Source organism: Mobula hypostoma, chromosome 17, assembly GCF_963921235.1.
Source record: "Mobula hypostoma chromosome 17, sMobHyp1.1, whole genome shotgun sequence".
Classification (NCBI taxonomy): Eukaryota; Metazoa; Chordata; class Chondrichthyes; order Myliobatiformes; family Myliobatidae; genus Mobula; species Mobula hypostoma.
In genome coordinates, this window is record NC_086113.1 from 56,265,014 (window position 1) to 56,291,188 (window position 26,175).

The 26,175-nt window shown below is 40.6% G+C and overlaps 1 protein-coding gene across 1 annotated transcript in view; it reads right to left on the minus strand.

Annotated features, from left to right (window-relative positions):
• Positions 1 to 26,175, minus strand: part of LOC134358047 (dysbindin-like) — a 259,942-nt gene that overhangs the window by 175,114 nt on the left and 58,653 nt on the right. The window contains exon 4 of the mRNA XM_063069932.1: positions 6,230 to 6,290. Coding sequence (XP_062926002.1) covers positions 6,230 to 6,290 — 61 coding nt within the window. The remainder of the gene's footprint in view (positions 1 to 6,229; positions 6,291 to 26,175) is intronic.

Sequence of the window (26,175 nt, forward strand, 5' to 3'; positions counted from 1 at the left end):
TCATACCCTGCAGCCCTGAAATGAGTCACGCTGCCTTTCTCTGAACTCTCTCCACTGCCTTCACATTTCTCATAAAATATGGAGACCAAAATTGCACACAGTACTCAAGATGTGTCCTCACAAGCGCATTATATACAACTTAAGGAGAACGTCTTTCGACTTGAACTCCACCAAGCACATTATATAGCCCAAAATTAGATTAGCCTTCCTAATCATTTCTGTGCATTGTCTAGATGATGAGTCAATCAGGACATCCAAATCCTTCTCATACAGTGCACTTTCTAACTCAAGACTCTCCATTGTATATTTAACATTTCTACTTCCTGTATGTAATATTTTACATTTACTTACATTAAATTTTATTTGCCCACATCTGGATTTTGTTCAGATCTAACTGTATTGATTCTGTTGTCAATTATCAGCCGTCCCCCTAACTTTGTGTCATCTGCAAACTTTACTAGTTTGTTTGTTATGTGCTTATCCAAATCATTAACCTAAATTAAAAACAGTGGCGGCCCCAAAGCTGATCCCTGCGGAACCCCACTTTTAACATCTTCCAGATGTGAAAATGATCCTCTCACCATAATTCGTTTTCTGTTTTTGAGCAAATTTTGCACCCATTTGCACACCTTACCCTGAATCCCTATCTCCTGCAATTTGATTATTAACCTCTTGTGGGGTACCCTGTCAAAAGTCTTCTGAAAAGTCCAAGTAAATGACATCAACCGCTCTATTGTTATCATAAATTTTAGTTGCCTCTTCATAGAACTCTATCGTATTAGTAAAACCTGATTTCCCCTTTCTGAACCCATGCTGGCCTTCTGCTAACATGCCTGTTCCTGTCAGCTGCTTTTCCATCTCATTCTTTATTAATGTTTCCATTATCTTACTACGATACACGTTAAGCTTACTGGTCTATAGTTACCAGAGTCGGTGCAGTCACTCTTCTTGTATACCGGAACAATGTTAGCTCATTTCCAGTCCTTTGGGATTTCACCAGTCTTCATTGACTTTTGAAAAATACATGTTAGGGGCTTGTATATATAACCACAGAGCTCTTTAAGTACCTTTGGATACATGTTGTCTGGCCCTGAAGATCAACTTTCAGCCTCTTCAGCTGAAGCAGGACCTCACTTTCTAAGATCTCTAAGTTACTTAAAACAACCTTATTTTTCTCTACACTTAATGACATATTCCTAACATCTTCACAGGTGAATACTTCAGCAAAATATGAGTTAAGGGTACCCACTATGTCCTTCTCTGCATAATTTATCACCCCTCTATTATTCCCAATACACTTAACTTCCTCCTTGACTTTTCTTTGACTACTAAAGTATCGAAAAAAATCTCTTGGGGTCATTCTTAGCATTATCAGCAATATCCTTCTCAACCTGTCTTTTGGCGATCTGAATTTCCCTCTTGACTATAGTTCTCATATTTTCATATGCCCTAAGGTTCACATCATTACTATTTTTTGAGTATTCCTTATATAGCTGTCTTTCCTTCAATAATGTTGTATGTATACCACTATTGATCCATGTAGTTGATCTATTGTTTTTGTTGTTTCTCCTGACCTTGGTTATGAACATTTCCTGCATTGTTTGTATTACTTCTTTAAATCTACCCCATTGTTCCTCAGCTGACTCAACGTCAAGCAGTTCCTTCCAGTTTACCTTCTGAAGTCTTTGACGCATCTGCACAAACTCTGCCTTTCTGAAATTCAATTTAATGACTTAGTTTTTGGGGTGAGTATATCACTAAAAATCTTTGAGACAACAATACAGTACAAGCAAAATTATTAAGGGTATAAAACAACCACTAGATGGAGTAGTCACTTTATTAATTATCTCAATACAACAAATCAGAACTTGAAATCACATGCGCAGGGGAAGGGAAAGTGACAGCATTTGAAAATCAAAAAACAGCAGACACTGGAAATCTAAAATAAAAAACAGAAAATCTACAGTACAGGTGTCCCCCGCTTTTCGAACGTTCGCTTTACGAAACCTCACTGTTACGAAAGACCTACATTAGTACCCTGTTTTTGCTAACAGAAGGTGTTTTCACTGTTACAAAAAAAACAGCGCACGATAAAAGGCAGCACGCGACCCGAGCAGCCGCTCTCCCCCGGATTCAGAACAGCATTCTTGCCGGCATTGCTTAAACACATGCCTGTGAGCAGCCATTTGCAAGATGAGTTCTATGGTATCGGAAAAGCCTGAAAGAGCTCGTAAGGGTGTTACACTTAGCGTAAAACTAGACATAATTAAGTGTCTTGATCGTGGTGAACGAAGTAAGGACTAAGTGAATTTGGCTTGTGAAAGCTGACGAAGATGATGTTGAAGAGGTTTTGGCATCTCATGACTAAGAACTGATAGATGAAGAGCTGATGCAATTGGAAGAGGTAAGGATAATAATCGAAACCCAATGAGTAATGATAAAGTACGACTAGTTTTGAAAGGGTACATCAGTTTAGGGGATATTTGCAGGATGGTTTGAGTGCTTACAAAGAACTGTATGATAGAAAAATGCGCAAGGCTCAGCAGTCAAACAAGCGCTCCACATCAGCCACAGCAGACGATGAACCTCAACCTTTGACATCGAGGCGGGCAGTCATAGGAGAAGATGAGCTGCCTGCTCTAATGGAAACAGATGACGAGATGACACCCCAGTGTCCCACCACCCCAACACCCAGGCCGTGGACAGATACCGATTCGCGGAGAATGCAGCAGTAGCCAGGAGACACACAGCACATCTTTAAGAAAAAAGCCGAAATAAACATGCTAATTAATTAGGTGCCGCCCGACACATAATTATCGGCCCAGATCAGAGGCGATGCAATCGGCAATGATCTGGGCTGACAATTACGTGCTGGGTGGCATCTAATTAATTAGTATGTTTATTTCGGCTTTTTTCTTAAAGATGTGCTGTGTGCCTCCCGGCTACCACTGCATGCTTCGTGGATCGGTATCGGTTCGCTGCCCGGAGGGTGGGGGCCACTGCACCACCCAAACTCCGACGACTCAGTCTAACACACCATCATCAGTGTGCTCCGCACTTTCCCAATTCCGGTAAGTAATACTACACTGTATACATATTATTTCTACTTTATATCAGCTGTGTATTTTTACGTGTTATTTGGTATGATTTGGCAGCTTCATAGCTTAAAGGTTACTAGAGAGTGCTTGCGCCATGTTTTTGCCAACAGCGCTTGCGTGAGATTTTTGCTACAGAGAACAGTTCAGGCAATGATTGTGGAAAAGTATTTCTACTTTATATAAGCTGTTTATTTATCATATCATTCCCGCTTTTACTATATGTTACTGTTATTTTAGGTTTTATGTGTTATTTGGCATGATTTGGTAGGTTATTTTTGGGTCTGCGAACGCTCACAAAATTTTCCCATATAAATTAATGGTAACTGCTTCTTCGCTTTACGACATTCCGGCTTACGAACCATTTCATAGGAACGCTCTACCTTTGGATGGCGGGGGAAACCTGTATTGTACTTTTTGAAAAACTTCCAAGAATTGCATTGCAATTAAATGTGGCTTTTATAACCGAAAGCAAAGTCAATTTATAAAGCTTAGCAATTCTTAATTTAAAAAAAATGAAGGATGTTTTTCTGCACAGTGTAATTTTTTACTTGAGATTACTTGGTTAAAATGAATAGAACATACTTACTGAGTATATTTTATAACCTTTGGTCCTCCCAAAGCACTCAATTTATAGCATAATCCCTGCCATAAATTGGGGAATATAATGGGTACTTGTAAGTTTCCTCTGAAATACTTTGTCAAAATATATGGTTGTCAGTTTTCCATATTATTTGAGATATAAATATTGGCTGTGTCCAGAGATTTCAAGAGATGTCTAGATTCAACAACTCATATTTTAAAAATAACAGTTACTACCCCTTAATGATCAGGCCCTTGTACAAAAGGGGATAGCAACACTCATTTAAGGACTCTTACCTTGTTATTTCATGCTCGTTATTTATTGCTATTTTTCTATTACCTGAATTTGCACAGTTTACAGAGCCAGTTCACAGTTACTGTTCTAAGTATACCTGCAGAAAAAGAATCTTAGGGTTGTAAGCAGTGATATGTATGTACTGTGATAACAAATTTTACTTTAAACTTAATTTTTAAATCTCCTCCATATTCTTCCTGTTCAATAATCTATACAGCACTTTGGTCAACGTGGGTTGTTTTTAAATGTGCTATATAAATGAATTTGACTTGATTTGACAATAATAGATACTAAATTTTTAATTAAAATGTTACGCTTTAGAAACACAGAAAACCTACAGCACAATACAGGCCCTTTGGCCCACTAAGCTACGCCGAACATGTCCTTACCTTAGAAATTACCTAGGGTTACCCATAGCCCTCTATTTTTCTGAACTCCATGTACCTGTCCTGGAGTCTCTTAAGAGACCCTATCGTACCTGTCTCTACCACTGTCGCTGGCAGCCCACGTGGTTACTAGAAAGACTAAATGAACCATAGGTGTGCTATTGCCTCGTTTAAATTTATAAATTCTTTGCTTTTTTGTTTATAAAATCCAGAAGAATATTGGAAGTTTTGCTCTGTAATACTTGCAACCACATTTTACTATGTATTTTCAATTTTCTACTTTTGTTCCTAAAATTTATTACCATGTATTTCTTTACATCACTGCAGCTAAATCTCAGACATCCCCTGACACATTCTTCCTTATTAAGCTCTCTATATTGGCATGACTACAATTCAGTATAACATTCCCTAAGTTTAAGTTTAATATTGAAATTGCAGCTTCATTATCAACCTTATCTTAACACCTGATTCATGCACAAGTTTACAGACTATAATTACACTTTTAGTATTGGGGGTAGAACTTTGGCTGAAAAGTTTACAACTAAAATGAATCCCAACTACAACAGCTTAAATTTAATTAATTATTTTAATAGTACTGTTGATTGCACAGTAATATTTATTAAAGTTTAAGTAACTATCATCCAAACATAACATTCTTAACTGACCTAATTAGAATTATTAATCATGCAATAAAAATGGAATTTTGAATTATTCGACTTTAATCACACTGTCAAACAATTACTTTTGACTGATCCAATGTTATAACCTTTATGAACACAATTTAAAATTCAGTGTTCAAATCCTTATGGGATTGCCCTTACCTTTGTTACCTCCTCCATTCTGACAACTCTCCAATTATTGCAATTCCAATATAATGCAATCTTTCTGTGTAACACCAAAATGCTGTTAATTCTGGGTCAAGACATTAAGACCCCTTATCTACACATGAAAATGCCATTTAGTCTAGCAATCAAGGAATGGGGAGATCACTCAGAGATTATGTGCTTTATCAGTTGCCAATTAAATGCAGTCAAACAGATGTTTCCCTTATTTTCAACGAGGATTAGACTATATTTCCCATGAGATGTCCTAACAGAATGAAATTCTTCCAACATTGGTGGTTCCTTGAAGGGATCAAGAATGAGATCATTGCTTCAAACTATCAAAACATTATCTCCACACCTCAGCCAAAATTGGTTCTGGTGCTATTAGCCTTCTTCAATAAGAGGTTACAAGATGTTAATCTTGTCCTCAAGAGCTGAGGGGACATAATCTTATTTGGCAATGCAATATTCCTGCTTCTGTTAATGTGATTAAGGAAATGGAAAAGCACTCCTGACAAAATGGGATCTGATAACAACTAGAGTAGCCAATATCTGAAATGAATTGTCAGAGGTGGTGGTGAAAGAAGAAATTTTTAAGATGCATCTGGACAGGTAGTGAATGGACAGGACAGTGGGATATGGAATTAATGCAATCAAGTGGATGAGTATAGATAGTCATGATGGTCAACATACACATGGAAGCCCAAAGAAACTGTCTTGATGCTGTACAACACTATGACTACCATGCATTGCAATGATGCTGCAAAGAAAATTGCATTCACTTAACCAAAGCAATCAATAGCTTGCTTGTAAAATTATTATTTTGTAGTTGGTTGCTCAGTGAGGCAGCAATAACAAGTATAGAGCTACATAATTCTCAGATAAAAGGAATCACAGATAGTCATATACTACTGTAAAGTCTCTTGATGAAATTAGAAACATTGGATCCCAGAATTATTGCTTATGAGATATTCAATAGTTGGGGAAATTTATCCGATCTTTTAGCAGGGGATAAATGCATTGTTAATGAATAGTTGGATATCATACCTCTCCAGCTTTAGCACAGTCCTCAGCTCGTTTATGAAGGGCTGCCCACGTATTCTCATACCTTTGAAAAAGAAATAAAAAATGAAGATGTGCCTGCATTGTTTGAAATGTCAGCTACTTTCATCTTTATCTCCAGTATGCTCAAGTTAATTTTCAATCAAATACAAACTTTAAAAACACTGTTCTTTTAAAATCAGTAAAAGAAGAACAGCAATATAAAGTGTTTTAGAAAGACTTTATAGTTAATGTTGAAAGATATGAGCTTGAAAATTGAAAATAAAGTTCGAATAATTAAGACACAGAAAACTCAACAAGAACTGGGAAAAAGGTACCAAGGGAAAACAGTGGAGATAAATGATATTACCTCAAAAAATTCTAAATAGCAGAGCAAATAACAAAGCTGCCCTTGAAACTCTAGTAAGTTATTTGCTATTACTGCTACTGAATGAGGTCCAGTGTGAATGGCAGCTCAACAAGAGAACATCCAGAGATAATATGGAATCATATTAATCTACCGCACCACAACTGCTTCATCAATTTTGTTTTCATGGTCAAGGGTAACTCACTTCCAGACCAGCTCATGGATTCCAAGGGGTCTGAGGATTTCTAAGCAGGATCTGCAAGACCTACCACAGGTTGGGCAGATGGTGCTGATGAGACCAGGCCGATTCTTTGGGGACACTGTTGTGCCTCAGTTGTCAAGACTTGAAGAACTCACATTTCCCCTTAAGCAGCTAATTCATTTTGAGGGGTCATGGGCCACAGAATCCTACAAAGTAGTAAGGATGTTATGTTTTTTCCTTCTAACGGGTCCTAAGGGATGACATTGAAACATTTTTAGGTCCTCTGGAAAATCTCTTGCATCATAGAGCTCACGGCAGATTGCTCACTTCAGCTCTATGGTATTAAGTACTGTACAAAGACAATGCAGTCCACCGACCATAAAATTAAAAAGAATGATAGTGAACACAGGACTGAAAGCGTTATATTTGAATGCACACGGTTTGCAAAATAAGGTAGATGACCTTGTAGCACAGTTAGAAACTGAGAGGTATGACAGTGAGGGCCATACAGAGCTGTGGCTGAAAGAAGATCACATCTGGGAGTTTAATATCCAAGCATACACATCGTATAGAAAGGATAAGCGGGTGGGCAGAGGGGATTGAGTGGCTTATTGTTAAAAATAAAATCTGATCAGGATCAGAAGATACAGAATCCTTGTTAAGAAACTTCATGGATAAAAAAAATCGTGATGGTAAACTATTATTACCATTTTTCTTAACAACTAATTTCATTACTTAGCCTAATAGGTTAGATTTACCACAGTACATAATTATCTATTTAAATGTTTATTTTGCTTTTATATCATCTCAATGTGTACTTAAGAATGTATAAATAATTGTAGTTTTATACATATAAAAAAATGAAAAAGGTTATATGTGTGAAAAAAGTACATGATAATTGTGAACTCCTTATCCAAATAAAAATAAAATTAAAAAAAAAATCGTGATGGGAAAGACATACACACCTGGGATGTGGGGTGCAAATTACAAGAAGAAAGAGAAAAGGCATATAAAAAGGACAATGTTACAATGATCGGGGGGGGGGGGGTGGCAGAGATTTCAATGAAAGATTGGGAAAATCATGTGTGTGCTCGATCCCAAGAGAAGGCATTAGTAGAATGTCAACTAGATGGCTTTTTAGAACAACTTCCGGTCGAGCCCACTAGGGGAAAGGCAATTCAAGATTTGGTGCTGTGTAATGAACCAGATTTGTTTAAGGAGGATAAAAGAAACTTTAGGAGTAAGAGATGGAGAGTTTCTTAAATGCATCTATTTTAATGCTAGGAACATTGTAAGAAAGGTGGATGAGTTTAGAGCATGGATTGATACCTGGAAATATGATGTTGTAGCTATTAGTGAAACATGGTTGCAGGAGGGGTGTGATTGGCAACTAAATATTCCCGGATTTGGTTGCTTCAGATGTGATCGAATCGGAGGGGCAAGAGGGGGAGGTGTTGCATTACTTGTAAGAGAAAATACTACAGCGATGCTTTGACAGGATAGATTAGAGGACTCGTCTAGGGAGGCTATTTGAATGGAATTGAGGAATGGGAAAGGTGTAGCAATGCTTATAGGGGTATATTATAGACCATCTAATAGGGAGCGAGAATTGGAGGAGCAAATTTGTAAGGAGGTAGCAGATATTTGTAGTAAGCACAGGGTTGTGATTGTGGGAGATTTTAATTTTCCACACATTGACTGGGAAGCACATTCTGTAAAAGGGCTGGACGGTTTGGAGTTTGTAAAATGTGTGCAAGATAGTTTTTTGCAGCAATACATAGAGGTACCAACTAGAGAAGGGGCAGTGTTGGATCTCCTGTTAGGGAATGAGATAGGTCAGGTGACAGAGGAGCACTTCGGGTCCAGTAATCACAATACCATTAGTTTCAATATAATTATGGAGAGGGATAGGACTGGACCCACGGTTGAGATTTTTGACTGGAGAAAGGCTAACTTTGAGGAGATGCAAAAGGATTTAGGAGTGGATTGGGACAATTTGTTTTATGGGAAGGATGTAATAGAGAAATGGAGGTCATTTAAAGGTGAAATTTTGAGGGTACAGAATCTTAATGTTCCTGTTAAGTTGAAAGGAAAGGTTGAAAGTTTGAGAGAGCCATGGTTTTCAAAGGATACTGGAAACCTGGTACGAAAAAAGAGAGAGATCTGCAATAAATACAGGCAGTTTGGAATAAATGAGATGCTCGGAGAAAATAAAGAATGTAAAAAGAATCTTAAGAAAGAAATTAGAAAAGCTAAAAGAAGATATGAGGTTGCTTGGGCAAGTAAGGTGAAGATAAATCCAAAGGGTTTCTACAGTTATATTAATAGCAAAAGGATAGTGAGGGATAAAATTGGTCCCTTAGAGAATCAGAGTGGACGGCTATGTGCAGAGCCAAAAGAGATGGGGGAGATTTTGAACAATTTCTTTTCTTCGGTATTCACTAAGGAGAAGGATATTGAATTGTGTAAGGTAATGGAAACAAGTAGGTTAGTTACGGAAAGTATGATGATTAAAGAAGAGGAAGTACTGGCGCTTTTAAGGAATATAAAAGTGGATAAGTCTCCGGGTCCTGACAGGATATTCCCTAGGACATTGAGGGAAGTTAGTGTGGAAATAACAGGGGCTCTGACAGAAATATTTCAAATGTCATTAGAAACAGGGATGGTGCCGGAGGATTGGCATATTGCTCATGTTGTTCCATTGTTTAAAAAGGGTTCTAAGAGTAAACCTAACAACTATCGGCCTGTGAGTTTGATGTCAGTGGTGGGTAAACTGATGGAAAGTATTCTTAGAGATTGTATACATAATTATCTGGATGAACAGGGTCTGATTAGGAACAGTCAACATGGATTTGTGCGTGGAAGGTCATGTGTGACAAATCTTATTGAATTTTTTGAAGAGGTTACTAGGAAAGTTGACCAGGGTAAAGCAGTGGATGTTGTCTATATGGACTTCATTAAGGCCTTTTGCAAGGTTCCACACGGAAGGTTAATTAGGAAGGTTCAATTGTTAGGTATTAATATTGAAGTAGTAAAATGGATTCAGCAGTGGCTGGATGGGAGATGCCAGAGGGCAGTGGTGAATAACTGTTTGTCAGATTGGAGGCCGGTGTCTAGTAGTGGGGCTCAGGGATCTGTACTGGGTCCAATGTCATTTGTCATATATATTAATGATCTGGATGATGGGGTGGTAAATTGGATTAGTAAGTATGCAGATGATACCAAGATAGGTGGAGTTGTAGATAACGAAGTAGGTTTTCAAAGCATGCAGAGAGATTTAGGCCAGTTAGAAGGGTGGGCTGAAAGATGGCAGATGGAGTTTAATGCTGATAAGTGTGAGGTGCTACATTTTGGTAAGACTCATCAAAGTAGGACATACATGGTAAATGGTAGGGCATTGAAGAATGCAATAGAACAGAGGGATCTAGGAATAATGGTGCATAGTTCCCTGAAGGTGGAATCTCATATGGATAGGGTGGTGAAGAAAGCTTTTGGTATGCTGGCCTTTATAAATCAGAGTATTGAGTATAGCAGTTGGGATGTTATGTTGAAATTGTACAAGGCATTGGTAAGGCCAAATTTGGAGTATTGTGCACAGTTCTGGTCACTGAATTATAGGAAAGATGTCAACAAAATTGAGAGAGTACAGAGAAGATTTACTAGAATGTTATCTGGGTTTCATCTCCTAAGTTACAGAGAAAGGTTGAACAAGTTGGGTCTTTATTCTTTGGAGCGTAGAAGTTTGAGGGGGGACTTGACAGAGGTATTTAAAATTATGAGGGAGATAGATAGAGTTGACATGGATAGGTTTTTTCCATTGAGAGTGGGGGAGATTCAAACAAGAGGACATGAGTTGAGAGTTAAAGGGCAAAAATTTAGGGGTAACATGAGGGGGAACTTCTTTACTCAGAGAGTGGTAGCTGTGTGGAACAAGCTTCCAGCAGAAGTGGTTGAGACAGGTTCGATGTTGTCATTTAAAGTTAAGTTGGATAGGTATATGGACAGGAAGGGAATGGAGGGTTATAGGCTGAGTGCAGGTCAGTGGGACTAGGTGAGAGTAAGCGTTCGTCACGGACTAGAAGGGCCAAAATGGCCTGTTTCCATGCTGTAATTGTTACATGGTTATAGGAGGCAGGAATCCATAGAACATAGGAGCTGAATTAAGCCATTTGCCCATCAAGTCTGCTCTGTCAATTCATCATGGCTGATCCAATTTTCCTCAGTCCCTATCTCCTGCCTTCTCCCCATAATCCCTTCATGCCCTGACGAAGCAAGGATCCATCAACCACTGCCTTAAATATAAATAAAAACTTGGCCTCCACAGCTGCCTGTGGTTAAGAATCCAACAGATTCACTGCTCTCTGGCTAAAGAAATTCCTTCACACCTCCATTCTAAGAGCATGCCCCTCTATTCTGAGGCTGTGTCCTCTGGTCTTAGACTCTCCCACCATAGAAAACATCCTCTCCACATTCATTTTATCAAGGCCTTTCACCATTCAATAGGTTTCAATTAGGTCACCCCTCATTCTTCTGAATTCCAGTGAATACAGGCCCAGAGGCATCAAGCGCTCTTCATACGACAAGCTGTTCAATCCTGGAATCATATTTATGAAACACATATCAAAGTTGCTGGTGAACGCAGCAGGCCAGGCAGCATCTCTAGGAAGAGGTACAGTCGACGTTTCGGGCCAAGACCCTTCGTAAGGGTCTCGGCCCGAAACGTCGACTGTACCTCTTCCTAGAGATGCTACCTGGCCTGCTGCATTCACCAGCAACTTTGATGTGTGTTGCTTGAATTTCCAGCATCTGCAGAATTCCTCATGTTATCATATTTATGAACCTGCTTTGAACCATCTCCAGTTTCAGCACATCCTTTTTAAAATAAGGGACTCAAAACTGCTCACAATAATCCAAGTGAGGCCTCACCAGTGCTTTTATAAAGTCTCAACATTTACATCCTTGCTTTTTTATTCTAGTTCTCTTGAAATAAATGCTAACATTGCATTTGCCTTCCTCACCACAGCCTCAACCTGCAAATCAACCTTTAGGGAATCCTGCACAAAGACTGCCAAGTCCCTTGCACTTCAGTGTTTTTTTCGTATTTTCTCTCCACTCAGATAATAGTCAACCCTTTCATTTCTTCTACCGAAGTGCATGACCATACATTTCCTGAGAAAGTATTCCATCTGCTATTTCTTTGTCCATGTTCTTAATCTGTCTGCTCATGGGCTCATAGCTTGTTAAGCAGCCTCATGTATAGCACCTTGTCAAAGGCCTTCTAGAAAATCCAAGTATACAACATCAACCGATTCTCCTGTCCACCCTGCTTTCTACAAAGAATTCCAGCAGATTTGTCAGGCAAGATTTTCCCTTGAAGAAACCATACTGACTATGGCCTAGTTTACCATGTGCCTCCAAGTACCCTGAAACCTAATCCTTAATATCGACTCCATCATCTTCCTAAACACTGAGGTTAGACTAAATGGTCTACAGTTTCCTTTCTTCTGCCTCTCTTCCTTCCTGAAAAGTGGAGCAACATTTGTAATTTTCCAGTCTTCTGGAACAATTCCAGAATCTAGTGATTCTTGAAAGATCATTACTAATGCCTCCACAATCTCTTCACCCACCTCCTTCAGAACCCTGGGCATGCACCATCTGATCCAGGTGACTTGTCTATCTTCAGACCTTTCAGTTTCCCAAGAACCATCTCTCTAGTAATTACGACAATAAATAATAGGTGCAGGAGTAGGCCATTCTCCCCTTCAAGCCAGCACCGCCATTCACTGCGATCATGGCTGATCATACACAATCAGTATCCAGTTCCTGCCTTATCCCCATAACCTTTGATTCCGCTATCTGTAAGAGCTCTATCCATCTCTTTCTTGAAAGCATCCAGAGACTTGGCCTCCACAGCCTTCTGGGGCAGAGCATTCCATATATCCACTACTCTCTGGGTGAAAAAGTTTCTTCTCAACTCCGTTCTAAGTGGTCTCTGGTTCTGGACTCACCCATCAACAGGAACATGCTTCCTGCCTCCAGCGTGTCCAATCCCTTAATAATCTTATATGTTTCAATCAGATCCCCTCTCAGCCTTCTAAATTCCAGTGTATACAAGCCTAGTCGCTCCAATCTTTCAACATATGACAGTCCTGCCATCCCGGGAATTAACCTTGTGAACCTACGCTGCACTCCTTCAATAGCAAGAATGTCCTTCCTCAAATTTGGAGACCAAAACTGCACACAGTACTCCAGGTGTGGTCTCATCAGGGCTCTGTACAGCTGCAGAAGGACCTCTTTGCTCCTATACTCAATTCCCATTGTTATAAAGGCCAGCATGCCATTAGCTTTCTTCACTGCCTGCTGTATCTGCATGCTTGCTTTCAGTTCTTGGACTGATGTACAAGAACACCTAGATCTCATTGTACTTCCCCTTTTCCTAACTTGACTCCATTTAGATAATAACCTGCCTTCCTGTTCTTACCACCAAAGTGGATAACCTCATATTTATCCACATTAAACTGCATCTGCCATGCATCCGCCCACTCACCCAGCCTGTCCAAGTCATCCTGCATTCTCATAACATCCTCCTCACATTTCACACTGCCACCCAGCTTTGTGTCATCGGCAAATTTGGTAATGTTACTGTTAATCCCTTCATCTAAATCATTAATGTATATTGTAAACAGCTGCGGTCCCAGCACTGAACCCTGTGATACCCCACTGGTCACCACCTGCCATTCCGAAAGGGACCCGTTAATCGCTACTCTTCGTTTCCTGTCGGCCAGCCAATTTTCAATCCACGTCAGTATTCTGCCCCCAATACCATGTGCCCTAATTTTGCCCACTAATCTCCTATGTGGGACTTTATCAAAGGCTTTCTGAAAGTCCAGGTACACTACATCCACTGGCTCTCCCTTGTCCATTTTCATAGTTACATCCTCAAAAAATTCCACAAGATTAGTCAAGCACGATTTCCCCTTCATAAATCCATGCTGACTCGGACCTATCCTGTTACTGCTATCCAGATGTGTCGTAATTTCATCTTTTATAATTGACTCCAGCATCTTTCCCACCACCGACGTTAGGCTAACTGGTCTTTAATTCCCTATTTTCTCTCTTCCTCCCTTCTTGAAGAGAGGGACAACATTAGCCACCCTCCAATCCACAGGAACTGATCCTGAATCTATAGAACATTGGAAAATGATTACCAATGCATCCACGATTTCTAAAGCCACCTCCTTAAGTACCCTGGGATGCAGACCATCAGGTCCCGGGGACTTATCAGCCTTCAGACCCAACAGTCTATCCAACACCATTTCCTGCCTAATATAAATTTCCTTCAGTTCACCCATTACCCTAGGTCCTTTGGCCACTATTATATCTGGAAGATTGTTTGTGTCTTCCCTAGTGAAGACAGATCTGAAGTACCTCTTCAACTCGTCTGCCATTTCCTTGTTCCCCATAATAAATTCACCCGTTTCTGTCTTCAAGGGATCAATTTTGGTCTTAAACTATTTTTTTCCTTTTCACATACCTAAAGAAGCTTTTACTATTCTCCTTCAAATTCTTGGCTAGTTTACCTTCGTACCTCATTTTTTCTCCACGTATTGCCTTCTTAGTTATCTTCTGTTGTTCTTTAAAAGTTTCCCAATCCTCCGGCTTCCCACTCATCTTTGCTATGTTATATTTCTTCTCTTATTTTTACACTGTCCTTTACTTCCCTTGTCAGCCATGGCCTCCCCTTACTCCCCTTAGGATCTTTCTTCCTCTTTGGAATGAACTGATCCTACACCTTCTGCATTACTCCCAGAAATACCTGCCATTGTTGTTCCACTGTCATCCCTGCTAGGGTATTGTTCCATTGAACTTTGGCCAGCTCTTCCCTCATAGCTCCATAGTTCCTTTTGTTCAACTGCAATACCGACACTTCCAATTTTCCCTTCTTCCTCTCAATATGTAGATTAAAACTTATCATATTATGGTCTCTACCTCCTAATAGCTCCCTTACCTCGAGGTCCCTGATCAAATCCGGTTCACTGCACAACACTAAATCTAGAATTGCGTTCTCTCTGGTAGGCTCCAGTACAAGCTGTTCTAAGAATCCCTCTCGGAGGGACTCCCTTTCTTGGGGTCCAGTACCAACCTGATTCTTCCAGTCTACCTGCATGTTGAAATCCCCCATAACAACTGTAGCATTACCTTTGCGACATGAGAATTTTAACTCTTGATTCAACTTACACCCTACATCCAGACTACTGTTTGGGGGCCTGTAGATAACTACCATTAGGGTCTTTCTACCCTTAGAATTTCTCAGTTCTATCCATACTGACTCTACGTCTCCTGATTCTATGCCCCCCCCTCACAAGGGACTGAATTTCATTCCTCTCCAACAGAGCCATCCCACCCCCTCTGCCCATCAGTCTGTCCTTTCGATAGAACGTATAAATTGAGTATTCATTTCCCAGGCCCTGTCCACTTGAAGCCATGTCTCTGTTATTCCCACAAAATCATACTTACCAATTTCCAACTGTGCCTCAAGCCCATCCACTTTATTTCTTATACTCCGTGCATTCATATATAATACTTTTAATTCATTACTCCCCTCACCTTTCTTATCAATTCCTATTTCACTTGGTCATACTGTACGATCCCTTCTTGAGCTTTCTGCTCCGTTGATTGTTGTCTTTCTTAACTTTTCTTATTTTCACTTTCCCTTTAATTCCATCCTTATGTTTCCAGTTCATCCTCTCCCCCCCACTACTTAGGTTAAACACACCCATGTTGCAGTGGCAAACCTGCCTGCCAGAATGCTGGCCCCCCGCCTATTAAGGTGCAACCCGTCCCTTTTGTGCAATTCATCCTTACCCCAAAACATCCCCCAGTGGTCCAAGAATGTAAATCCTTGCTTCCTGCACCATTTCCTCAGCCACACATTCAGATCCATTATCTGCCTGTTCCTGCCCTCTCCAGCACGAGGAACTGGAAGCAAACCGGAGATAACCACCCTGGAAGTCCTGCATTTCAGCCTTCCTCCAAGTTCTCTGAAGTCACGCTGTAGAATGTCTTTCCTCTTCTTCCCCATGTCATTTGTGCCGACATGCACCACCACTTCCGGATGTTCAGCTTCGCCCTTGAGGATTCCTTGCAATCATTCCGTGACGTCCTGGATCCTGGCACCAGGGAGGCAACACACCATCCTTAAATCTCATCTGTTTCCGCAGAAACCCCTTTCTGTACCTCTCGCTATAGAGTTCCCTACTACCACGTCTCTGCCTGACGTCTGTCTCCTCGGCTTTGCTTCAGAGCCAACTTTCGACTCGCGGACCTGACTGTCTCTCAGGCTGGCAGTGTCTTCTGTCCCAACAGCTTCCAAGAGGGTGAACCTGTTTACGAGAAGTACATCCCCCGGGGTCTCCTGTTCTTCAAGCATCCTCTCCTTCCTCATCGCCACCCCTCCTTCTCTCTTCCAGTATCCTCGGTCTAACGACCTCACTGTAGGTCCTGTCCAGAAAACTCTCATTTTCCCGGATGAACCTGAGGTCATCCAGTTGCTTCTCCAGTGCTGCAACATGGTCCTTCAGAAGCTGAATCTGGACACATTTTCCACAGTTGTAGGAGCCAGAGGCACCATCAGTGTCCCTGACCTTCCACATCATGCAAGCAGCACACTGAATCAGCCTAGCGGTCATCTCTTCACCACTTCTCCTCTTCTCCAACTGTGGTGCAGTCTCCTCTCTCAGCCTCCTCACCGAAGACACTCGAGCCAGATTCGCACTTTTCTCACAAGGCACTTCCCTCGACAAGGCTACTCCCTTAGAGCAAACCTTGCTTATATTAGCTGATAATTTGAGTAATTAGTTTCACCTGTCGCACCTCCGCCGACCTTGAAGGTCTAGTAATGGTAACTTCACGCACTTCACGACTTCTGACACCTGGAACTTCCACCATACTGCAGTGGAGATTGATGCAAAATACTTATTCAGTTAATCTGCCATTTCCTTGTCCCCCATTACTACTTCTCCAGTATCATTTTCCAGTGGATTGATATCCACTCTTTCCTCTCTTTTACACTTTATATATCTGAAGAAGCTTTTGGTATCCTCTTTAATTTTATTGGCTAGTTTACTTTTGTATTCCATCTTTACCTTCTTAGTATCTTTTTTAGTTGCCTTCTGTTGGCTTTTAATTTTTGTTCTATTATATGTCATCTCTTTGGCTATTATGTTGGCTACGATTTCCCTAGCCAGCCACGGTTGTGTCATCTTGCCTTTAGAATACGTCTTCCTCTTTGGGATGTACATATCTTGTGCCTTCCAAATTGTTTCCAGAAATTCCATCCTTGCCAGTATTCTTTTCCAATCAATTCTGGCCAGCTCCTCTCTCATGCTTCTGCAGTTCCCTTTACTCCATTATAATACTGACACATCTGACTTAGCTTCTTCTCCTCAAATTTCAGGGTGATTTTGATCATATTATGGTCTCTTGCTCCTAAAGGTTCTTTTACCTTAAACTCTCTAATCAATTCTGGTTCATTGCTCAACACTCAATCCAGAATAGTTGATTCCCCTAGTGGGCTCCACCACGAGCTGCTCTAAAAAGCCATCTCACAGGCAGTCTAGAAGTTTCCCCTCCTGGAATCGAGCACCAACCTGATTTTTCCAATCTACCTACATATTGAAATCCCCCATGACTATTGCAACATTCAACTTCTGCCATGCATTTTCTATCTCCCATTGTAATTTATAGACCACATCCTTACTACTGTTTGGATGATCAGCCATGATCATACTGAATGGCAGTGCAGGCTCGAAGGGCCGAATGGCCTACTCTTGCACTTATTTTCTATGTTTTCTATGTAACTCCCATCGGGGTCTTTACCCTTGCAGTTCCTTAGCTCTTTCCACAATGATTCAACACCTTCTGACCCTAAGTCACCTCTTCCTAATGATTTGATTTCATTTTTTTTTACCAACAGAGCACCTTCTGCCTTCCTGCCAGTCCTTTTGATACCATGTGTATTCTTGGACATTAAGTTCCTAGCTATAATCAGGATTGAAGAATGTCCATTTAGAACAGAGATGCGGAGAAATTACTTTAGTCAGAAGGTGGTAAATCTGTGGAATTTGTTGCCACGAGCGGCTGTGGAGGCCACATCATTGGGTGCATTTAAGGCAGAGGTAGTTAGCTTCTTAATTAGCCAGGGCATCAAAGGGGTGGGGAAAAGGCAGGGGAGTGGGGATGACTGGAAGAATTGGATCAGCACATGATTGAATGGCAGAGCAGACTCGATGGGCCGAATAGCCTACTTCTGCTCCTATACCTTATGGTCTCATAATCTCCTTTCAGCCTTGAATCAGTGACAGCCACAGCGCCATATCTGCCAATCTGCAACTGAGCTACAAGTTCATCTATCTTATTCCGTACACTGCGTACATTCAAACATAACACCTTCAGTACTAAATTCACCCTTTTCAATTCTGTCCGCCTTCTACCTTGCAACTCATCCTGTTGACTACAGTTTTGCCCTATCAACAGTCTCTCATCACTACACATTGCTTCTGTTTGTCAGCCAGCAGCTACCTCATCTTCAGCACTATCATCTGTCTTTCCTACAATACTTCTTGCATTGAAATATACACAGCTTAGGACAATAGTCACACCATGCTCAAACTTTTGATTCCTAACTTTGTCTGAGGTCTTACCAACATCTGCCTCCACAATCAGTCCACCAACCCAAAGAACTCCTCCACCTCCCTTGGACATAATTGCTTAGACAATTTAGAACGGAGTTGAGGAAAAACTTTTTCACACAGAGGGTTGTGGATCTGTGGAATACTCTACCTCAGAAGGCAGTGGAGGCCAATTCTCTGGATTCTTTCAAAAAAGAGTTAGATAGACCTCTTAAAGATAGCGGAGTGAAGGAATATGGGGAGAAGGCAGGAAAAGGGTACTGATTGTGGATGATCAGCCATGATCACAGTGAATGGTGGTGCTGGCTCAAAGGGCTGAATGGCCTAGAAACCATAGAAACTACAGCACAGAAACAGGCCTTTTGGCCCTTCTTGGCTGTGCCGAACCATTTTCTGCCTAGTCCCACTGACCTGCACACGGACCATATCCCTCCATACACCTCCCATCCATGTATCTGTCCAATTTATTCTTAAATGTTAAAAAAGAACCCACATTTACCACCTCGTCTGGCAGCTCATTCCATACTCCCACCACTCTCTGTGTGAAGAAGCCCCCACTAATGTTCCCTTTAAACTTCTCCCCCCTCACCCTAAACCCATGTCCTCTGGTTTTTTTCTCCCCTTGCCTCAGTGGAAAAAGCCTGCTTGCATTCACTCTATCTATACCCATCATAATTTTATGTACCTCTATCAAATCTCCCCTCATTCTTCTACGCTCCAGGGAATAAAGTCCTAACCTATTCAACCTTTCTCTGTAACTGAGTTTCTCAAGTCCTGGCAACATCCTTGTAAACCTTCTCTGCACTCTTTCAACCTTATTTATATCCTTCCTGTAATTTGGTGACCAAAGCTGAACACAACGGCCTCACCAATGCCTTATACAACCTCATCGTAACATTCCAGCTCTTATACTCAATACTTTGATTAATAAAGGCCAATGTGCCAAAAGCTCTCTTTACGACCCTATCTACCTGTGACGCCACTTTTAGGGAATTTTGTATCTGTATTCCCAGATCCCTCTGTTCCACTGCACTCCTCAGTGCCTTACCATTAACCCTGTATGTTCTACCTTGGTTTGTCCTTCCAACGTGCAATACCTCACACTTGTCAGTATTAAGCTCCATCTGCCATTTTTTAGTCCATTTTTCCAGCTGGTCCAAGTCCCTCTGCAGGCTCTGAAAACCTTCCTCACTGTCTACTACACCTCCAATCTTTGTATCATCAGCAAACTTGCTGATGCAATTTACCACATTATCATCCAGATCATTGACATAGATGACAAATAACAATGGACCCAGCACTGATCCCTGTGGCACACCACTAGTCACAGGCCTCCACTCAGAGAAACAATTCTCTACCACCACTTTCTGGCTTCTTCCATCGAGCCAATGTCTAATCCAATTTACCACCTCTCCATGTATACCTAGCGACTGAATTTTCCTAACTAACCTCCCATGCGGGACCTTGTCAAAGGCCTTACTGAAGTTCATGTAGACAATATCCACTGCCTTCCCTTCATCCACTTTCCTGATAACCTCCTCGAAAAACTCCCAATAGATTGGTCAAACATGACCTACCACGCACAAAGCCATGTTGACTCTCCCTAATAAGTCCCAGTCTATCCAAATGCTTGTAGATTCTGTCTCTTAGTACTCCCTCCAATAACTTACCTACTACCGACGTTAAACTTACTGGCCTATAATTTCCCAGATTACTTTTCAATCCTTTTTTAAACAATGGAACAACATGAGCCACTCTCCAATCCTCCGGCACCTCACCTGTAGACAGCGACATTTTAAATATTTCAGCCAGGGCCTACTCCTGCACCTATTGTCTATTGCTTAGTCCTCATCACTGGTGATGTGGTCTTTAGTCTCTGTTTTATGCCAGGAGTTGAAGTTGAAGTCCAGCCAAGTGATCAGACATTCCAAACTACAAGCGTGGGGCAATCGTTCTTGATGGTGGTATAACAGTGGCCAGGTATGTTGGGTCCTCTTGATATTTTGGTTATAGTTGTTCAGAGACTACTTCAAGCTGACCTGGTTGAAAACCCCTACCATGACAGTGAAGGCATTAGGGTGTACTGTTTCATGACTGTTGATCACGGTGCTCAGCTCTTCTCGTATCTGCTTGATGTTAGCCAGAGGTGGAATGTACTCTGCTACCAGGATGATGGCAGAAAACTCCTTTGACAGATTAAGTGGATGACACGTGATTGCTAGATGCTCCATGTCAGGTGAGGACTGTGATAGAACTGCCACGTCTGTGCCCCACAATGAATTAATCATAAAATATACTCCACCTCCTCTACTTTTAAAAGTCTCAGTTGGCCAAATTTGGCTAAATTTTATCAACTTATACTGGACATAGAATAGCAGCAGCTTGCATCTTGAAGTATTTAATGACAGCATTTGCAAATGGTTGGTAATCACTGGACCTGTAAAGTCATTGCACTAACTGCTACATTGCCCATGATATGGTAAATTTTTTATCTCTTTCTTTCCAGAAGTATCCTCTAGTTTTAGACACAGCTATTCTGGGTAAAATAAAATCTGTCCTTCTACCCTATCTACTCAATTTTATGCACCTCAAGTTACATTCAGCAAAAACAAAATTACTTTTTGCGCTGTAAAAAAATCCACTGCAATCCAACTTGAATGACAAAAGTACATACTCAATTTCGTATCTGGAAATGAATTGCTCACAATACTGGTATCGGTTTTCCTGTTATTAAGTGAAAATAAGAGAAAAAAAGAATCACTGATGGAAATCTGACAAGAAAAAGCTGGGAATTCTCAGTAAGTCAGGTCACATCTGTGGAATGAGAAAGAGTCACTGCTTCAGGTAATAAAAGAACTGCCGATCTGAAATGCTGACTGTTTCTTCACACAGATGCAACAAGGCCTGCTGAGTATTTCCAGCAATCTTTTATTTTTCCTACAGTTACTTTGGTATGTAGATTGCTGTTGAAAACTCCACAATTAACCAAATCTCAAATTTCCCTTAATATAGTGTTTTTCCTCCTATTAAAGAAGGGCAAACATCATGATTAATCTACCAGCATGCATACCTATTCACACTGCTCAAGGTTATAAACTCGTGGTGTCTGTCTACCCACTGGAGCTGTGTTCTGCTACAAGCATGAATAAACATCTTTGGTAATCAGCTACAAGTCATACATTTGATGCCACCAGGACTACTGGTCTTACAACAAAAACACTGGGAAAAAAAATTAGAGTATGGATTTTGCTGCTGATGTTTTTGGTAAATTAACCAATTTAAATTAACCATTACCAATCAACGGAATTTTCAGTGAACTGCAAGGTTTGCCTAGAAATGTAACTGGTTAATCATACCTTTAGCACTGTGGGTATGCATCAGCTTTATAGCAACTTGAATCTCTTGTGGAAAAAAAAATCTGATCAAAACAAATTTGAAATCTGTGATTTAGTCCAAAGACTGCAGATTGGTTCAATTTCACAGTTCATTTACACCACCTCCTTCATCTAAGGTATTACATTCAACATGAACCACTTCATTTATTTTCTAGTTATTACTCATATGACCTATTTTCTTCTACTCTGAAACACTGCTCTTGGAACAAAAGAAAATACACTACCATAAACTAACTGGCTGCTAATAATCCATTTTATTACATCATTTACACTTTACATCATTGTAATGTTAGCCCACAGATCATTCATCAGAAAATGCTTCCATTGAAGCCTTTCATACATTAAAGATGAATAGGATAGGTAAATACACAAAATTCTGGAGGAACTCAGATTGGGCAGCATCAATGGAAAGGAATCAATTGTCGATATTTTTGGCCAAGATGCTTCATTGGGACTGGAAAGGAAGGAGGAAGAAGCCAGAATAATTACTGACACCTCTCTCTACTCTCTTGATCTCTCTGTCTCCAACTATGGAGACAGAATATCTTTTTCATAAACCTATTGGTTTTCACAACTATATTGGTTATATCATCTTCCATCCTGTCACTTGTAAAGGCTATTCCCTTTTCTCAGGTCATCTCCCTCCACTGCATCTGTTCTCAAGATGAGGATTTCCATTCTAGAATATCTGAGATCTCCTCCTCCTTCAAAGAATGGAGGTTCACTTCCACTACCATTGATGCTGCCCTCACCCGCATATCCCACCTATCAGTGCTCACCCCATCTTCCTACCTGGTACTTATCTCTGCAAGGAGGACAAGTGCTACACCTTCTCCCTCACCACTGTTCATGGCCTCAAACAGTTTTTCTCGATGAGCTGACACCTCACCTGCGAGTATGTCAAGGTCATCTACTGTATCCAGTGCTCCCAGGTGCAACCTCCTTTACATTGGCGAGACCCAAAGTACGTAGATTGGGAAACTGCTTCATCAAGTACTTTCACTCTGAATGTTGAAAGCCTGCCTTTTGTGCAGACAAAGTATCAAAGTACAATACATCTCAGTACTACCCTGAAATTCTTTTTCTTGCAGGCAATTCACAGTAAATACAAAGAAACATATCAGAATCAACAAAAAAACATACACAGGATGGACAAATAATCAAGGTGCAAAAGACAAACTGTGCAAATGTAAAAAGAGATAAAACCAAATAAATTAATAAATCCAAAGGTTTAAGATGAAGAGTCCTTGAAAGTAAGTCCACAAATTGTGGGAACAGTTCGGTGTTGGGGTGAGTGAAGCTGAGTGAAGTTATCTCCTCTGGTTCAAGAACCTGATGGTTGAAGGGTTATAACTGTTCCTGAACCTGGTTCCTGATGGTAGCAACGAGAAGAGACCATGACCTCAATGGATGGATGCTACTTTCCTGTGACAGTGCTCCTTGTAGGCAAGGATGCCTTTACCCATGATGGGCTGGGCTTTATCCTTTACTTTATGTGGGACTTCCCAGTGGCAACTGATTTCAGCGTAAACTGGTGATGTTATGTATAGCGAAGAGAGTGTAATCTTAGGATTGAAGGGTAATGATCAGATGGTAAACTGGCAAAGCAAAGTAAAATGCAATTTAATCCTGATAAATGTGAAGTAATTGATTTGGGAGGTCAAACAAGAATCAGATTTAATATCACCAGCATATGTCGTGAAATTTGTTAACTTTCCAGCAACAGTACAATGAAATAAATTTAGAGAAAAACAATTACTGTAAATATATTTTTAAAAATGGTTCATGTTCAGTTAGGAATCGTATGGCAGAGGGGAAGAAGCTGTTCCTGAATTGCTGAGCGTTTGCCTTCAGACTTCTGTACCTCCTACCTGACGGTAACAATGACAAGAAGGCAAGCCCTGGGTGGTGAGTCTATTAGTGATGGACCCCACCTTCCTAAAGCACCGCTCCTTGAAGATGTCTTGGATACTACAGAGGCCAGTACCCATGATGGAGCTAACTAATTTTATAATTTTCTGCAACTTACTTCAATCTGTTATGAAAGCCCCCCCATACCAGACGATGATGCAGCCAATCAGCATGCTCTACCTAAAAGAAGTTTGTAGAAGTTTGAGTGTTTTAGTTGACACACTAAAATGTAAATGAGGTGGTCGAGGAATATAAAGAATGTAAAAAGAATCTTAAGAAAGAGATTAGAAAAGCTAAAGAAGATATGAGGTTGCTTTGGCAAATAAAGTGAAAATAAATAAATCCAAATAAATCCAGAGGGTTTCTACAGTTATATTAGTAGCAAAAGGATAGTGAGGGATAAAATTGATCCCATACAGAATCAGAGTGGACAGCTATGTGCAGAGCCAAAAGAGATGGGGGAGATTTTGAACAATTTCTTTTCTTCGGTATTCACTAAGGAGAAGGATATTGAATTGTGTAAGGTAAGGGAAACAAGTAGGGTAGTTATGGAAACTATGATGATTAAAGAAAAGGAAGTACTGGCGCTTTTAAGGAATATAAAAGTGGATAAGTCTCCAGGTCCTGACAGGATACTCCCTAGGACCTTGAGGGAAGTTGGTGTAGAAATAGCAGGGGCTCTGACAGAAATATTTCAAATGTCATTAGAAACGAGGATAGTGCCGGAGGATTGGCATATTGCTCATGTGGTTCCATCGTTTAAAAAGGGTTCTAAGAGTAAACCTAGCAATTATCGGCCTGTAAGTTTGACGTCAGTGGTGGGTAAGTTAATGCAAAGTATTCTAGAGATGGTATATAAAATTATCTGGATAGACAGGGTCTGATTAGGAACAGTCAACATAGATTCGTACGTGGAAGGTCATGTTTGACAAATCTTATTGAATTTTTTGAAGAGGTTACTAGGAAAATTGACAAGGGTAAGGCAGTGGATATTGTCTATATGGACTTCAGTAAGGCCTTTGACAAGGTTCCACACTGAAGGTTAGTTAGGAAGGTTCAATCGTTAGGTATTAATACTGAAGTAGTAAAATGGATTCAACAGTGTCTGGACGGGAGATGCCAGAGAGTAGTTGTGGATAACTGTTTGTCAGGTTGGAGGCCGGTGACTAGTGGTGTGCCTCAGGGATCTGTACTGGGTCCAATGTTGTTTTTCATATACATTAATGATCTGGATGATGGGGTGGTAAATTGGATTAGTAAGTATGCAGATGATACTAAGATACGTGGCGTTGTGGATAATGAAGTAGGTTTTCAAAGCTTGCAGAGAGATTTGGGCCAGTTAGAAGAGTGGGCTGAAAGATGGCAGATGGAGTTTAATGCTGATAAGTGTGAGGTGCTACATTTTGGTAGGACTAATCAAAATAGGACATACATGGTAAATGGTAGGGCATTGAGGAATGCAGTAGAACAGAGGGATCTAGGAATAATGGTGCATAGTTCCCTGAAGGTAGAATCTCATGTGGATAGGGTGGTGAAGAAAACCTTTGGTATGCTGGCCTTTTTAAATCAGAGCACTGAGTATAGGAGTTGGGATGTAATGTTAAAATTGTACAAGGCATTGGTGAGGCCAAATTTGGAGTATTGTGTACAGTTCTGGTCACCAAATTATAGGAAAGATGTCAACAAAATAGAGAGAGTACAGAGAAGATTTACTAGAATGTTACCTGGGTTTCAGCACCTAAGTTACAAAGGAAGGTTGAACAAGTTGGGTCTTTATTCTTTGGAGCGTAGACGGTTGAGGGGGGACTTGACAGAGGTATTTAAAATTATGAGGGGGATAGACAGAGTTAACGTGGATAGGCTTTTTCCATTGAGAGCAGGGGAGATTCAAACAAGAAGACATGAATTGAGAGTTAAAGGGCAAAAGTTTAGGGATAACACGAGGGGGAACTTCTTTACTCAGAGAGTGGTAGCTGTGTGGAACGAGCTTCCAGAAGAAGTGGTAGAGGGAGGTTCAATTTTGTCATTTAAAAAAAAATTGAATAGGTATATGGACAGTAAAGGAATGGAGGGTTATGGGCTGAGTGCAGGTCGGTGGGACTAGGTGAGAGTAAGCATTCGGTACGGACTAGAAGGGCCGAGATGGCCTGTTTCCCTGCTGTAATTGTTATATGGTTATAGACCAAATCTCCTCAGACTCCTAATGAAATATAGCTGCTGTCTTGTCTTCTTTATAGCTGCATTAAGTTGCATCCAGGTTAGGTCCTCAGAGATAGTGACAACCAGGAACTTGAACTTGCTCACTCTCTCCACTTCTGATCCCTCTATGAGGATTGGTTTGCGTTCCCTCGCCTTAACCTTCAGCTTAACAATCAGCTCTTTGGTCT